The sequence below is a fragment of the Periplaneta americana genome, chromosome 6 (assembly GCF_040183065.1).
Source record: "Periplaneta americana isolate PAMFEO1 chromosome 6, P.americana_PAMFEO1_priV1, whole genome shotgun sequence".
NCBI lineage: Eukaryota > Metazoa > Arthropoda > Insecta > Blattodea > Blattidae > Periplaneta > Periplaneta americana.
Window position 1 is genome coordinate 19,968,253 of NC_091122.1, and position 15,739 is coordinate 19,983,991.

The 15,739-nt window shown below is 35.3% G+C and overlaps 1 protein-coding gene across 2 annotated transcripts in view; it reads left to right on the forward strand.

Annotated features, from left to right (window-relative positions):
• The window catches only part of DCX-EMAP (Doublecortin-domain-containing echinoderm-microtubule-associated protein), a 137,323-nt gene that overhangs the window by 72,128 nt on the left and 49,456 nt on the right, over nucleotides 1–15,739 (forward strand). For both annotated transcript variants that reach the window (XM_069827721.1, XM_069827722.1), the window contains exons 3-4: nucleotides 10,078–10,194; nucleotides 12,093–12,333. In XM_069827721.1, coding sequence (XP_069683822.1) covers nucleotides 10,078–10,194; nucleotides 12,093–12,333 — 358 coding nt within the window. The remainder of the gene's footprint in view (nucleotides 1–10,077; nucleotides 10,195–12,092; nucleotides 12,334–15,739) is intronic.

Sequence of the window (15,739 nt, forward strand, 5' to 3'; positions counted from 1 at the left end):
ACTCTGTATATATAGTGTATACAAAAATACACTCTTCCAAGATGTAATATTTCATAATAATTGAAGGGATTGAGTTTTATTTTGGCATAAATTTTGTATGATGAAGTCTCGGCCTATCCAAAGGTCTTTTTCCATTTCAAAGAATAACCGTCTGAAAGTAATAGCATTACTTACGGCTTACTCTGTATATACAGTGTATACAAAAATACACTCTTCCAAGATGTAATATTTCATAATAATTGAAGGGATTGAGTTTTATTTTGGCATAAATTTTGTATGACGAAGTCTCGGCCTTCCCAAAGGTCTTTTTCCATTTCAAAGAATAACCGCCTGAAAGTAATAGCATTACTTACGGCTTAATCTGTATATATATAGTGTATACAAAAATACACTCTTCCAAGATGTACTATTTCATAATAATTGAAGGGATTGAGTTTTATTTTGACATAAATTTTGTATGACGAAGTCTCGGCCTTCCCAAAGGTCTTTTTCCATTTCAAAGAATAACCGCCTGAAAGTAATAGCATTACTTACGGTTTACTCTGTATATATAGTGTATACAAAAATACACTCTTCCAAGATGTAATATTTCATAATAATTGAAGGGATTGAGTTTTATTTTGGCATAAATTTTGTATGATGAAGTCTCGGCCTATCCAAAGGTCTTTTTCCATTTCAAAGAATAACCGTCTGAAAGTAATAGCATTACTTACGGCTTACTCTGTATATACAGTGTATACAAAAATACACTCTTCCAAGATGTAATATTTCATAATAATTGAAGGGATTGAGTTTTATTTTGGCATAAATTTTGTATGACGAAGTCTCGGCCTTCCCAAAGGTCTTTTTCCATTTCAAAGAATAACCGCCTGAAAGTAATAGCATTACTTACGGCTTAATCTGTATATATATAGTGTATACAAAAATACACTCTTCCAAGATGTACTATTTCATAATAATTGAAGGGATTGAGTTTTATTTTGACATAAATTTTGTATGACGAAGTCTCGGCCTTCCCAAAGGTCTTTTTCCATTTCAAAGAATAACCGCCTGAAAGTAATAGCATTACTTACGGCTTACTCTGTATATATATATATATATATATATATATATAGTGTATACAAAAATACACTCTTCCAAAATGTAATATTTCATAATAATTGAAGGGATTGAGTTTTATTTTGGCATACATTTTTATGATGAAGTCTCGGCCTCCCCAAAGGTCTTTTTCCATTTCAAAGAATAACCGTCTGAAAGTAATAGCATTACTTACGGCTTACTCTGTATATATATATATATATATATATATATATATATATATATATAGTGTATACAAAAATACACTCTTCCAAGATGTAATATTTCATAATAATTAAAGGGATTGAGTTTTATTTTGGCATAAATTTTTATGATGAAGTCTCGGCCTCCCCAAAGGTCTTTTTCCATTTCAAAGAATAACCGTCTGAAAGTAATAGCATTACTTACGGTTTACTCTGTATATACAGTGTACACAAAAATACACTCTTCTAAGATGTAATATTTCATAATAATTGAAGAGATTGAGTTTCAAGAACAGAAGTGATCTAGAGAACGATAATGTGTCCATTATACAGGATATATAAATGTTCAGATAGAAAATTTATCAAAAGAAAACATCAATGTTATTCTTAATAACTATTTATAACTGTATAGCTTGCATATTTTTTTTCTCTTTTCATTTTGTTGAACTACATTTGTGATGAAGAAATTCTTATTTCCGCAAAATATATCGCTAGTAGTTGTGGAGGAAATAAAAACTCACTTTCAATGACACATGTTTATGAAAAGGAAACTAAGTAGAGTGCTCCCTAAATGTTTCGTCTATTCCCAGCTGTGATTATATCTTAAGTAACGGTCCTTTTACTGGATAAAAAGCTAAAAAAAAGGTATGGTGTCGTCCTGACAGTGGAAGAAAAATTAAAGATCACCAATAACAAACTAGCGTAGTAATGACATAAACGCTTTATTGCCTTTAATCTAGACTTTGTCATCTTACAGTCCCTACATTACGCAGATTTATATCTGCAGAGTTACAGACGGTAATTCCCTTCTGAACAGTGTCTCGGTGTTACTCATAATGCGTGATAAGATTTAGTTCGTAATTGAAACAAAATTAAACCTCTGCGGCCTTGGAATCATGTCACGAACTCAGTACTTGAACTACCATTTATCAGAACGAGTGAAACAAAGAAATCTAGGTACAAGACATTTAAGTTTTATGTTAAATAAATTAAAACCGCAATAAGCCAAACGAAGATTAACCGAAGGTTAGCATTATCTCACGTCAGTTAAATGTTATGCAGTCAATGACATAGGTGCATGCCGGTAAAAAAATCGATCTTTCAAGCAAAAATAGAAACATGTTAGCAGTTACACTTAGCTTCGTGTCTAGTTCCAGTCTACAGGTGAGATGTTACAGACGTTTCAATTTTGTGGAATACAATGATTTTAACGTGCTTTGAGCAAATCAATAAATACTCTTTAAGACATTAGTTTTGAATATGTTCAAAATAAAAACCAGGAAATTCAGACAAAATATTTCAGCTATTAGTACAGCTCGATTCAACGTTGTTGGCCCCTGTCTTTGGTTGTTTGGCTAGTAAGCGAGCTGTGTGTGCTTCATAACTGTCATAAGAAACATATTTAATTATTTAATCACAAATGTGCATAGGAGGGGAAGAGGAAGACTGAAAATAATATATGCTCGTAGCTGAGGGACACTCATGTCAAGAAAATATAAGTCGTCATGATATTGTTTAGTCAACAGACGTACGGGACGTGTGGAAGAATATTGTGTTTTAAGACGGAGTGTACCGCGACATGATAAGAAGGAAGTGTTAGGTGTTATGACTGCACGGCCTGACCTGTGTGACCCAGCCCGCCAGTAATGATGAGTAACTCGCTCTTAGTCTATCTACTTAATTTTTCAGGGGTCAAAATCCCTGAATCAAGCTGTACATTTCCAGCATTGCCCATTTATTATAAAAACACAATATTATTCGCCACCATATTTACTATGCGTTGCCATATTTATTGGTTGACATCGTTTGCTATTTTCTTGAGTAAAACTTATCTCTCATTATTTGCAAAACTGTACAAATCGATTAGACAGAATTACTCGGCTTTTGTTTGTGTTATTTGATCTTGAATTTTTAATCATTTCGTCAATGTCGTACTTGGAAATATGACCTAGTCTTTTCAACCTTCCGGAATTGTAAAAATGTTCATTTTATCAACCATGGCCTTATGAATTTTGTAAGAGGGGAAATAATTGCCAAGAAGTAGCGACAAAGCAAAATCGACAATTTAAAACAATAATATTGCAGTGATAGACGGCTCAGACTCGATACATTCAACGGTTTCTTACGCTCCACTGTGAATATGTACACGATTGAAATAGGTTCTGTAATAACAAACAAAATATCACAAATACAGGGTGATTCACGAGGATTTACCGTCACTTACGGAGTTTATTTCCGAAGACATTCTGAGCCAAAATTGTCATATAAACATGTGTCGTAATCACAATATTTTCACAGTTACTCTAATTTGAAGTTGTTAGTAAAATACCTTTTTTTTCTTTAGTTTTAAGGGTAAAAAAATATTACACATAGATTTTGTTTTCCAATTTTTGACTAAAAATTACATCATTCTTATGCACTTATCACAAAAATTGTTACAAATCATACGGCTTTAGGAACTTGATTCTTTACACTTTAATTATGCATCCTAATGTACAGTCTTAAAGAATTTACAAGAGCGGCGTGATTTGTAACAATTGTTGTGAGAAATAGGTAAGAAAACGTAATTTTGTAGTTAAAATCGGGAAAAAAAAAAAATTCTGTACGAAGAAACTATGGAATTTACAACACATTTTTAGCTTCAGAACACTATATTATTTTAATGTACCGAAGTACACATGATATTTCCATGCAGATATTCTGCGTCATCATACGATGAAAGAGTAATGGAACGGAGAAAAATTCTCTCCGGCGCCGGGATTTGAACCCGGGTTTTCAGCTCTACGTGCTGATGCTTTATCCACTAAGCCACACCGGATACAACCCCGACGCCGGTTAGAATCGTCTCAGATTAAGTTCCCTCTAGTGGCCGCCCTCTGCACTACGTCATAGATGTCTATGAACGCAGGACCGAAGTCCACACATGTGCTGAGGTGCACTCGATATGAGTGACTAGTTGGCCGGGAAAATAATATATATGATATGCGTAAATCACTTCGTGATTTAAGACGGCGCTTATTCCGTCGGATCCCGGCCAACTAGTCACTCATATCGAGTGCACCTCAGCACATGTGTGGACTTCGGTCCTGCGTTCATAGACATCTATGACGTAGTGCAGAGGGCGGCCACTAGAGGGAACCCAAGAGTTGGAGCTTAATCTGAGACGATTCTAACCGGCGTCGGGGTTGTATCCGGTGTGGCTTAGTGGATAAAGCATCAGCACGTAGAGCTGAAAACCCGGGTTCAAATCCCGGCGCCGGAGAGAATTTTTCTTCGTTCCATTACTCTTTCATCGTATTCAGAACACTAGCTAATTAAAGAAATAATACTCCTGAATAGTTCATTCTTTATCTGTAATATTCTTTTAACCTTAAAACTCAAGAATAATAGTATTTTACAAGCAACTTCAAATTAGTGTAGCTCTGAAAATATTGAGATTAGGACAAATGTTTATATGACTTTTTTTACTGAGAATGTCTTCGGAAATAAGCTCCGTAAGGAACGGTAAATCCTCGTGAATCATCCTGGATAATGCTTAAAACTGATACGTAATTAATTAAATATAAAAAAATTTATTTATTTATTTATTTAGTTATTTATTTATTTATTTATTTATTCGTAGTTGGAAGGTTGAACATAGGCTGTCATACCACAGATTTAATATTAACATGACTTCATGTAAATTTTTAGAATAAATGCACTCATTACAACCATGTACCCAGTTGCTGAAGTCGTTTGCCTTGTGAACTTGCAGTTTATTTATTCACGCTGTACTTAATATGACGTTTTATTAAGATAAATAATTTTTAAGTGGTGTGGCTTAATTATGTTAAGCGTGTGCGAAGAAATCGGCATTCTGAATGTAGAAGAGTAGTTATTAGTAAATGGATCGTTATAGTGTTTATAATTTTGAATGCAATTTGATTTTACACGCAGAAGCCTAGAAGGTAGGTCGCTCGTCAGATATCAGGGTAGAGCGCAAAATCAATTCCCGAATAACTCCGAGCGCAACAAAGGACGTGAAACACAATAATTTAGAAAGAATATGCTAAGAACAGTAAGGAGAAAAAATTAGAAAAGATTAGGAGGCACATGCAGAATGGAGTAAAACGGACCGCATAGAAAACCACGAGACACCTGACATGTTACACATAAAACTTGAAATTTTCGTTTCCTGATTTCGTTAACCGGATTTCTCTAGTAACCCCACGATATAGACATATTTACGTCAAAAAATTGATTATACTTGGATTAGTCAATCCCATTCTATTAAGTACATTAATACCAAAAGTTGTATCGTGTAAGGAACATTTTTTTAAGTATGAGAAATATTTGCTGGAGAGCTTTGTGGCCTGGTTAGTTTTGGACTGAAGCCACAAAACTTTGTGTGACTGTGTTTCACAACTTCACAAGTATACATAAACACACCCAGAAAGAATAAATGCAAAAAAAAAAAAACATTTGAACTTCGAAGTTTCTAAAACACACATTTACATAACCTCTACATGGACATTGTTTCACCACATAACTTACACTTTCTCTGTAGTTATGCGAGATAGTCATTTGCTGCGTTAACTCTGTAACTTTGCCAATAAAGTGGATAGCAGTGTCATTTAATTATAAATTTCATAACTGAGTCATTCTGCGTAATGTCAACCCCATGCCAAACTGTCTCCGAATCATTTCCTCTTCCTACTTGAAGTTCTTTAATTAGTTTCCAAGTTGCAGTCAGAACTTCTCCAACAACAATTATCCACAACAGAAATTCCTGTACTTCTGAATTCTTCCACGCAACGTCTGTGCCAAGACTTGCACTTGAGAACTGAGACTCTCCAATTGTAATCGTGTAACATCAACAACTGCGTAGCCATTACCACTGTCACGCGCTTAAAATTAGCATAATTCTATTCATGTACCTACCTAGTTCATGAAATAAATGCATGGAGAGTTAATTTAACATCTCACAAATAATTAGTGGAATATACATATTATACATATTGCGAAAAAGAAGCACAAAACGATTTTTATAAAAACCGAGCCCAATGAATAAAATGCATTAGGGTAAATAAGTAGTCTTCCTGACCACATATATATCAGATTGGCCATTCCCATGTTATGAAATGGCAATATATAAAAGAGAAAAACCACCAGGATCTCCACGTAAATAATTTTTTTTGTTGACGACGGCTAGATGGAAGTATCGTTGCAAGCTATTACTCATTGTTATACCGTGACTTCTTTTGCAGTCGCTAAATGGGAGCACAGTGAAATTGATAAAAGTTGTCTTGAAAGTGCATTAGGATTATAATTATAATTATCAATCTGTTAAATGTGATCTGGAGTACTCTTTTGTCGCGATATTGAAGAAAATACTTAGTTCCATATGAATAAACATTTCTTACCATCTGCTCAATCACGAGTAGTTTCTTACAGTCAAAGTAGTTGCTCCGACAAGAGTAACTTCTCCATTATTCGAATGAATAAAAATACGAATAATTAATTTAAAAATTTTGGAGTAGTTACCTCAGTTGGTTGCACAATTTTTAGCGAGTACAAGAAAAAGAAACAACTTTTGTCTAAAATATGTTTTATCACACTCTTATTTTTATAAAATATTTAACAAAGTTTAAAAACATTAGTACACAATAATACTTTGAAAGACTGTATCTTATATTTCTGTTATCTTTAACATAAATATAAACATACTGTAAACATTGGTTCTGTTTACCGTTAACAAGAACATACTGTGCGATAGACTTATTACATTGAAGGAAGTCTATTTACCGTCACTTCTTTGGTTTCTATAAGCAACGGGAGGCAAGTAAAAAAATGCCAAGATACATTCATTCATTCTTCTGCAGACAACTGAAATTTATAGAAACAATAAACAATAAATATTATCACATCTATTAATATTGGTTACATTTACATGAATATTATTATTTGATATATCAATATTATCCTCAATAAAACAGATTGCCTTTAACATAGAATATTTACACCACAAACTAGCCGGTGAGTTTACTATTTTCGACATTTCAAAGAAATATGTTAACAAAGAGGTTTCACAAATAATTGTCTCCTTAACACTGCACCATTCCTTAAACATCTTGTATGAATGTTCATATCGTTTTTTTTTTAATTTCTGCGGCAGTAAAAACTCACAAGCGACCCTTGATGCTTCTTCAATATCAACTGAATTTGTTTGTCACTGCTGACAATACAATTTTCAAAATTCCTGCCACACTTCTCTATGCGTAAACAGTTTTACAACTTCTATAGCAACAAACAATGTAATAAAACAAAAAAATACTGAAACGCGTTCACTAACAGATGTAAAGACAAACCATTTTTTACATAAAACAAAAGAATACTCAAACGCGTTCACTGACATTAACAGATGATGTAAATCCAAGCTAATTTTTGAAAATATAATATTATTCAAATAGAAGTGGAAAAAATATTATATGCAATTCGGGACGTAAGTAAATTTGACCATTCCCGGACTTAATTGCCGACCGAGCTTTCTCGTCCTCGACTGGTAACTACTACTTATCTCCCTTCTAGCATAAATAACTATTTCTGACTATAACATTTTCAAAGTATGATTGTGGTCATGAAATTACAATAATACTCCTAATACTTCGGTAGCAAGATTCCGTCAGTAACTCCCCGAAAATAAGATTTCGATAGTAGGCTAATTTTTTTAAGTTTTTATGCAACTATAAGATTACTGTCAAAGTCTGGTTTCCAATTAAGTCAGCAAGTTTCCGGCATTGAAACCGCGGCAGTTAAAATTTCGGCAGCTCTGCTTTGGTAAAACAAACATTTTCCAGCACGATTAGAATCAAGATCACTAAAAATGCAAATGAGCGGAGTGCTGTAAGCCACGACTCCGGGTTCGTGAGTATTCAAATGCGCTGCTGTCAGTGAGATTTACACCTCAGTCCATTGTTTCTCAGTCCCGTCTGAATTATGTATAAGAATGCCGCAGAATATCCACTTTGTAATTTCATCTGTGCATTAATCTCGACTCTCATCTGGCCTTGAGACCGGACAGCAGAACTGATGTTAAAATCAATGGCACTGCCGAATCCTTTCGGTTTAGCGCAAAATGAACCAGAAGTTTCCTATTGGAGCATTTCATACGCCTCTCTGCTGACCCAGTGCTAGAGCTCGGGCTTAACAATTCACGAATTCGGATTTGATTCTCGGGATGGAATGGATTGATATTAATTCTAAATGCATAATATCGGAGATTTTGAATATCATTAAAAAAATTATTGCTTAATCCACATCCAAGAGAGGTTTAATAAGCATTTTTATCTATAGGCTCATACGTTATTTTAATTACTTAATTATGGCTTTTAAGGAACCCGAAGATTCATTGCCGCCCTCACATAAGCCCGCCATCGGCCCCTATTTTGTGCAAGATTAATCCAGTATTCCTTTGCTGTGGTCGTGCCAGAGAATCAGTCCCATTCCGAGGCTTATTGTGTGGTTTCGTAACAAGCTGTTTTTTTACGGTGATGGGTTGATAGTCCTTCGCCCAACCCCCCAAGTTGGACGACCACTCCTTATGGGCTGTCCACGACTGCTTATTCAATATATTCACAGCTACCCTCCATATCTGGAGCCCGTCTCCTCTATCCGCAATCTGAGGACGCGCCATGCCGTGGTGACAGGAACTCACAATACATGGACGTACGTTATTTAAGACATTATTTTTTGTTATATGCTCCCTCTAACATATCTTTGTATCTATAAAAATCTGTATGTAAAAGTGATTAAATGCCAAAAGTTATTGATATCTTAACGACATTTTTTTTCTTTTCATAATCAACAGACGTTAACATGGCTTCCTGCTCAAAATAAAAAGTAAATTTGGAAAGCCCGGGTGATAGATTTATGGCACATAAAAGAACCTTGTCCCTCAATAACAGGACTCCAGGCAAAATTTACCGGCTATTTTTCGTTCAAGTCAAAATTCAATTCTGTAGGCAGTACTACGAACCCTCCAATTATAATCCACTCATTTGTCTACGAAGTGAAAAAACAAAATTAACTCCATCTACCAGAACAATTCCGAGAAATCTAACGAATAAAGACGTCTAGATCTTATGTTAGATTACAGCTGTTACCTGAATTGAAAATAAAAATGGTAGGAAGAGAAAAATGTGGAAAAAAAACTAGCAGGGGCTTTCAGAAATTTCCAATGATTTCCCGAAACGTCTAAACTCGAATTCAGGTAATAAAATACAATAAGTATTTTCTTTAACACTGTAGTGTGTCCTATTTTATATTCATGTGTATATACCCAATATTTCCACGATTATTGTGTGGAAAACCTCAAGGCAAATTAAATAGAGAATAGAGTAAGACGGACCGCGTGGGAAACCACGAGGCACTTAGTTCATCTTACTCTTGTTTCCATGATACCACGAGTGACGTCAGAATAAACTTTTCATGTCAAAATGTTACAATTTTTCTCTCTTGTACCTCGAACATAGACTTTTACGTAAAAAAACATATGCAGTCTTGCATGCGGTTTTCTTGATATATGGGTTAACTTTGTGAGCACAAAGGCTGTTGGTAATTTGTCTCACTTCGGGGTACGTTCTTTGACTTTCACAATTTAAAACGAAACCAAATCTAAGATAGGACTCAATCCACTAGGGATACATCTGAATTAATGTAGGAACTAAAATAGCGACAAAAATGGTACGAGATCATAAGCAACTTTAACTGCTCGTAATTTAAATTGAGGCTAATACTATATTTTATCTATTATTTTCAGTGTCGGGTCTTGCTCAACCTCCGCACATCTCAACCTTTCGAAGAAGTGTTAGAAGACTTGGGGCAGGTCCTCAAGATGAATGGTGCTAAGAGAATGTACACTGTGGCGGGCCAAGAGGTGAGTGTAGGCCTACTGTGTTCAAAAAATTAATTTAAATTCGTGTCCATTCAAGAAAATCTCAAACAGTATAAAGAGTAAATCTTCTTATTTTTAATGTAGAAATTCATCCTCTGTTTCTCCTACGAAGCTTCTTCCTCTCAAGATTTGCATCCACTATCCGCCAATTTTTAGGAGGTCTTCCTCTTCCTCTCTTCTCATCTAAAGGTCTGCTCCTTTGGATCTTCTCACCATCCAATCTGTATCCATTCTAACTACATGTTGATTCCAATAATTTCGTCTGTCTTTAATAAATTTAGTGATATCATGAATTTTACTATGCGCTGTAATTTCTGTATTGGATATTCTGTCAAACTATGTTTTTCCTTAAATATCCTCAAAATTTTCATTTCACAAGTGCTCAGTTGTTATCTGGTTTTCACTGTATCGGCTATGATTTCTGCTGCATATCCCAGAATTGATCTAACTGCTATTTTGTAAATTTTAACTTTACTTCTTTATTTTCGACTGTCAAATATTTTTGCGTTAAATGTACTCGTAAACAGTAAATAATTACTACAACCAATAACTATGATTCTCATTTTTTCTATAACTCTCCAAACTCTGGTAATTTGCTTTCCCTAAGCTGATGAGGATGAGAATGATGATGATGATGATGATAATAATAATAATAATAATAATAATAATAATAATAAAAATAATTCAGCAATAATTAACTACTCATTTCACGAAAAACTGTCTTGCCAGACAACGCTGCGTGTATGAGATAATGAAATCAATATCAGGAAAAACCAAAGGACTCAAGTAACACCTCTGCATAGGTCACAAATGTCGAGGAAAAGGCTAAAAATCACACTCCTGTCTTACTGTCAAGTAAGCGAACTCTAAATACTCGGACTTTGAGGGACAGGGAAAAGGACATTATACCAAAATTCATAACTGAAAAGTATTTTCGGAATAACTGGCAATGACGTTAAGGAGAAGAATCGATCGCCGCGGAAGGTCGAGCGATAAAAGCGTATTTTCTCATGTCGAACACACTGTATCACCTCTCATAACGTGCACGCAACTGAGACGTCGTGAAGGAGACGCACGAACAGCCGTCCTCAAGTCCTCGTCAACATGCAAGGCGTTCTCGCAAGCGTCACAGCTCCTGCTAAGATTATTATTGCGTGCGCCTTCTTGTAAAAGTACAGTAAGTTCACCTAAAAGGTGACCCTTTGTGATAGATATACACTTTCCTACCAGAAATCGAATGTGATAGATATCCACTTTCCGTCCGCACCTGTGGAGTAACGGTTAGCGAGTCTGGCCACGAAACCAGGTGGCCCGGGTTCGAATCCCGGTCGGGGCTAGTTACCTGGTTGAGGTCTTTCCGGGAGTTTCCCTCAACCCAATATGAACAACTGGGTAACTATCGGTGCTGGACCCCGGACTCATTTCACCGACATTATCACCTTCATCTCATTCAGATGCTAAATAAACTAAGATGTTGATATAGCGTCGTAAAATAACCTACTAACTACTTTCCTAGTAGAAACCGAATTGTGGTAGAGATCCACTTCCCTAGTAGAAACCGAATGGTCATAGATAACCACATTCCTACCAAAAATCAAATATGAAAGATATTCACTTTCCTAGTAGAAACCGAATTGTGGTAGATATACACTTTACTACCAGAAATCGAATAGTGATAGATATCCACTTACCTAGTAGAAACCGAATTGTGGTAGATTTACACTTTCCTACCAGAAATCGAATAGTAATAGATATCCACTTTTCTACTTGAAATCTAACGGTGATGAACTTCCATTTTGCTGCCAATATCGAAGCTTTTTCAGTAGTATTATTGTATTAATAAGTGGAAACACTACCAACGAAGGCCCGCTGTGTTGCAGGTGCGGAGTTTCTCTCAGCTACGGAACGAGTTCGCGGACGTGGACACCTTCTACCTCGCGACGAGCGTGGGTGCGCTGAGCTCGCCCGTGAGAAGATCGCGGTCGCGGGCCGCCACGCACAACCCCACGCAGCTGGTGGAAGACGCGCGGGAGGTCGGCACGAGGTCCAGACGCGCGCGCTCCAAGAGCCGGGCGCGTGTGCTCTACGCCGGCGAGCCAGACATCATCCGCGCCGGCAACGGTGAGCAATCATCATTATCTGTTATTGGTTATTAATTTCGCGTTTCTTGGTCGCAGTATTCATTACATTTGAGATTCATGGATTCAAATTAGGTCTTTATGAAAGTTCTTCGCATGACTTTTATTTGGCCATTTTTCAGTCTATTATTCAATTATTATTTGAGGTGGAAGTACAAAAATTAATCTTAGTCCGTTAAATTTACTACAAAAATGAATAATTAAAATTTGTTTGAAGAAACTTTTTGATTATCCAACTAAATTAATTTATTCTGAATTTAATGTGTTTAATATTGAACAAATTTATAAATATATGTTAAAATTTATCATAAAAATCATAATAAGTTTATATTACAGGCACATAATCATGACACAAGACGAAATAATAATTCAACATTAGTAGAACCTAAGGGCCATATTCATAGACATTCTTAGAGCGGGCTTCCGGTGGATGATCAGCGAACTAATGTTTTTCGTATTCATAAACCATTGTTAGCGATATGATATGATATGATATGATATGATATGATATGATATGATATGATATGATATGATATGATATGATATGATATGATATGATATGATATGATATGAATCCTGTACAAGTAATCACTCGATAGCCGGGACTACTTTAGCACGCTCGTACCGCGGCTAGCGAAATGTTTATGCATAGCACCGTAAGGGTCATATTCATAGACATTCTTAGCGAGGGCTTCCGGTGGATGATCAGCGAACTAACGCTTTTTGTATCCATAAACCAGTGTTAGCGATATGATATGATATGAATCCTGTACAAGTAATCAGTCGATAGCCAGGGCTAGTTTAGCACGCTCGTAGCGCGGGCTAGCGAAATGTCTATGCATAGCACCCTTAATGTTTTACATCTACGGTCTAAAACATAGCATTAATTTTGGCCCTCGCTTGTATAATTCTTTAGCTAGATTACACCCAGAACTTCTAACATGTAACCCACTAACATATAACAAGAAAATTAGAAACGTGTTAATATCTTCAATTTGATTAAATAAATTTATAGCCTATGTGTATGAATTAATCAGCCTATATAATATTTGTATTCTATAATTACGGAATATATATTTTTCATAAATTGTCCGACTTTATTCACATATGATAATCTTCTTCTTTATGTTAATATTATATTATATAATTTCATTGTAGCTGTAATTTTAATTTTAGTTGCTACTGTATTTTATTTTATTTTCTATATTACTCTTATATTAATAATATTTTATATTATATAATTTCATTGTAGCTGTAATTTTAATTTTAGTTCCTGTGTTATTTTCTATATTCCTCTTATATTAATAATATAATATCTTAACTACAACCGAACACGAGCGCTGCTCATTCGGTCCTCAAATTTGTTTGTTAATATTATTGTATCCTATTTTTATATTGACTGTATTATTTTATTTCTATTTCTATTGTTGTAATTATATTCTGTAGTCTGATGTATTATTCTGTACTATATGTTCTGTTCTGTATTATTATATAAATTTGTACTTGACCATGTTATAGCATTTTCCGATGCATTTGAAATTTGAAATTTTGAAATGATATAAATAAATAAATAAAAATGACTGGTTAATCTGGAAGGAAAAGAAGAAAAATCTACACGCTGTTTCGAAAATCCTATTATCAACTCCTGGGTCTTGTATAGGGGACTCAATAGATAACGTTTTGAATAGGAATCCAAATCCGGAAACGTACCGTTCCTAAGTCACTCGATTTTTCTTATGGGATCGCATGAAGAATCGTATTTACGAGACCCCTGCACAGTGATTGGATGATTATGCCTCCACGAGTTGTTGCTGTACAAGAGATTCGACATACATCAAGTCTTTGTAAGCGAGTTTATCAGAACATGATTCGTAGATACAATTTTTGCAACGCAGTAGGTGGTCGCTACATCTAGTCGCTTTTATAGCGGACCAAGATGCAATGCAACAAACAACTCAGTGGATACTCGCAAAAACGGGCTAACAATCATTTGAAGAAGAGAAAAACTGATTTTTAAGTTTACGTAGAAAAATTATTAATAAAAAGAAATGGAACAACTGGATGATAGCCACGGCAGACCAATATCGATAGTCGATTCTACTCGCTGGCCACTAGTCACCGGTCCGTACCGAGCCGTATCAAACAAAATATAATCGAAATGGTGGTAGTCAAATTCGCGACTATATTCTCAAATAATTCACTCCATTAGTCAAGTTCAAGGTTTTATGTAGTACAACGGCGGTTTTTTGAATGCATTAAAAGAAAATGAAGATGTAATAAGATCATAAACTAGGTTATTACAAGGAAATTAACAGGAGAAAAGGTGTGTTTCACGGAATACCATTAAAATGACGGAAAGTAAATTTCCGGTTAATGTTCGCCAAAGCGTAAAGTACGTAATTATGACGGCGTTGCTGTTTTATTTCTGGCCTATAGAAAAATACCTAGCCTCTTACAAAAAAAAAAATTTAGGGACCATGAAATTATTCACCGCTTTCATTATAGGCCTATTATTTTTTATGAATATTACGAATCAAAAACTGTCATATTATATAATTTTAACTATTACATGGACGAATGAAATCAAGCTAACCTAACCAAAGCTAACCTAACCTCCTAACCAAAGCTAACCTAACTTAACCAAAACTAACCTAACCTAACCAAAGCTAAGCTAAACGCCATTTCATACATGTTGAGAGGATTTGAAAGCATTTCTTTCCCCTTCTACTTTCTCTGAGTTCGTCAGCGTAAAGTGAAATAAATGCTTTCGCATCCTCTCAACTTGTATGAAATGTCGCTGACGAACTCAGAGAAAGTAGAAGGGGAAAGAAATGCTTTCAAATCCTCTCAACTTGTATGAAATGGCGTTTAAGCTAAGCTAACCTAACCAAAGCTAACCTAATCTAACCTTCGTAAATGCAAGGTCTGTAACCGGAGCAAGAAGAGATCTCAATCATTTAATCTGCAATGTACACGCAAAAATAAATTCAAGTAAGGATCTCGCTCCCACTACATGAGAGGTCCGCGCATGCGCTACAGCAAAACTGTTTCTGTCCCGAGCCTCTCATCTAAGGCACTCGTCATAATTTACTCGCAATATTTACGCAAATACACATTGTCGCTAACAGTGGTGCTATCTGTCAATAATGTTCAGAACGAAGGAGGTAGACAGAGAGAGAAAAAAAAAGAAATATAGCACAAAACTGTTTTGTCTCGAGACTCTCATCTAAGACACGTAATAAGTCACGTAATCTACTTGTAATATATTTGCGCAAATACACTTTGTAGCTAACACTGGTGCTATCTCTCAGTAATGTTCAGAACGAAAGAGGCAGAGAGAGAGAGAGAGAGAAAAAAAACATTTCTCCCGCCAACTACGCCACACACCA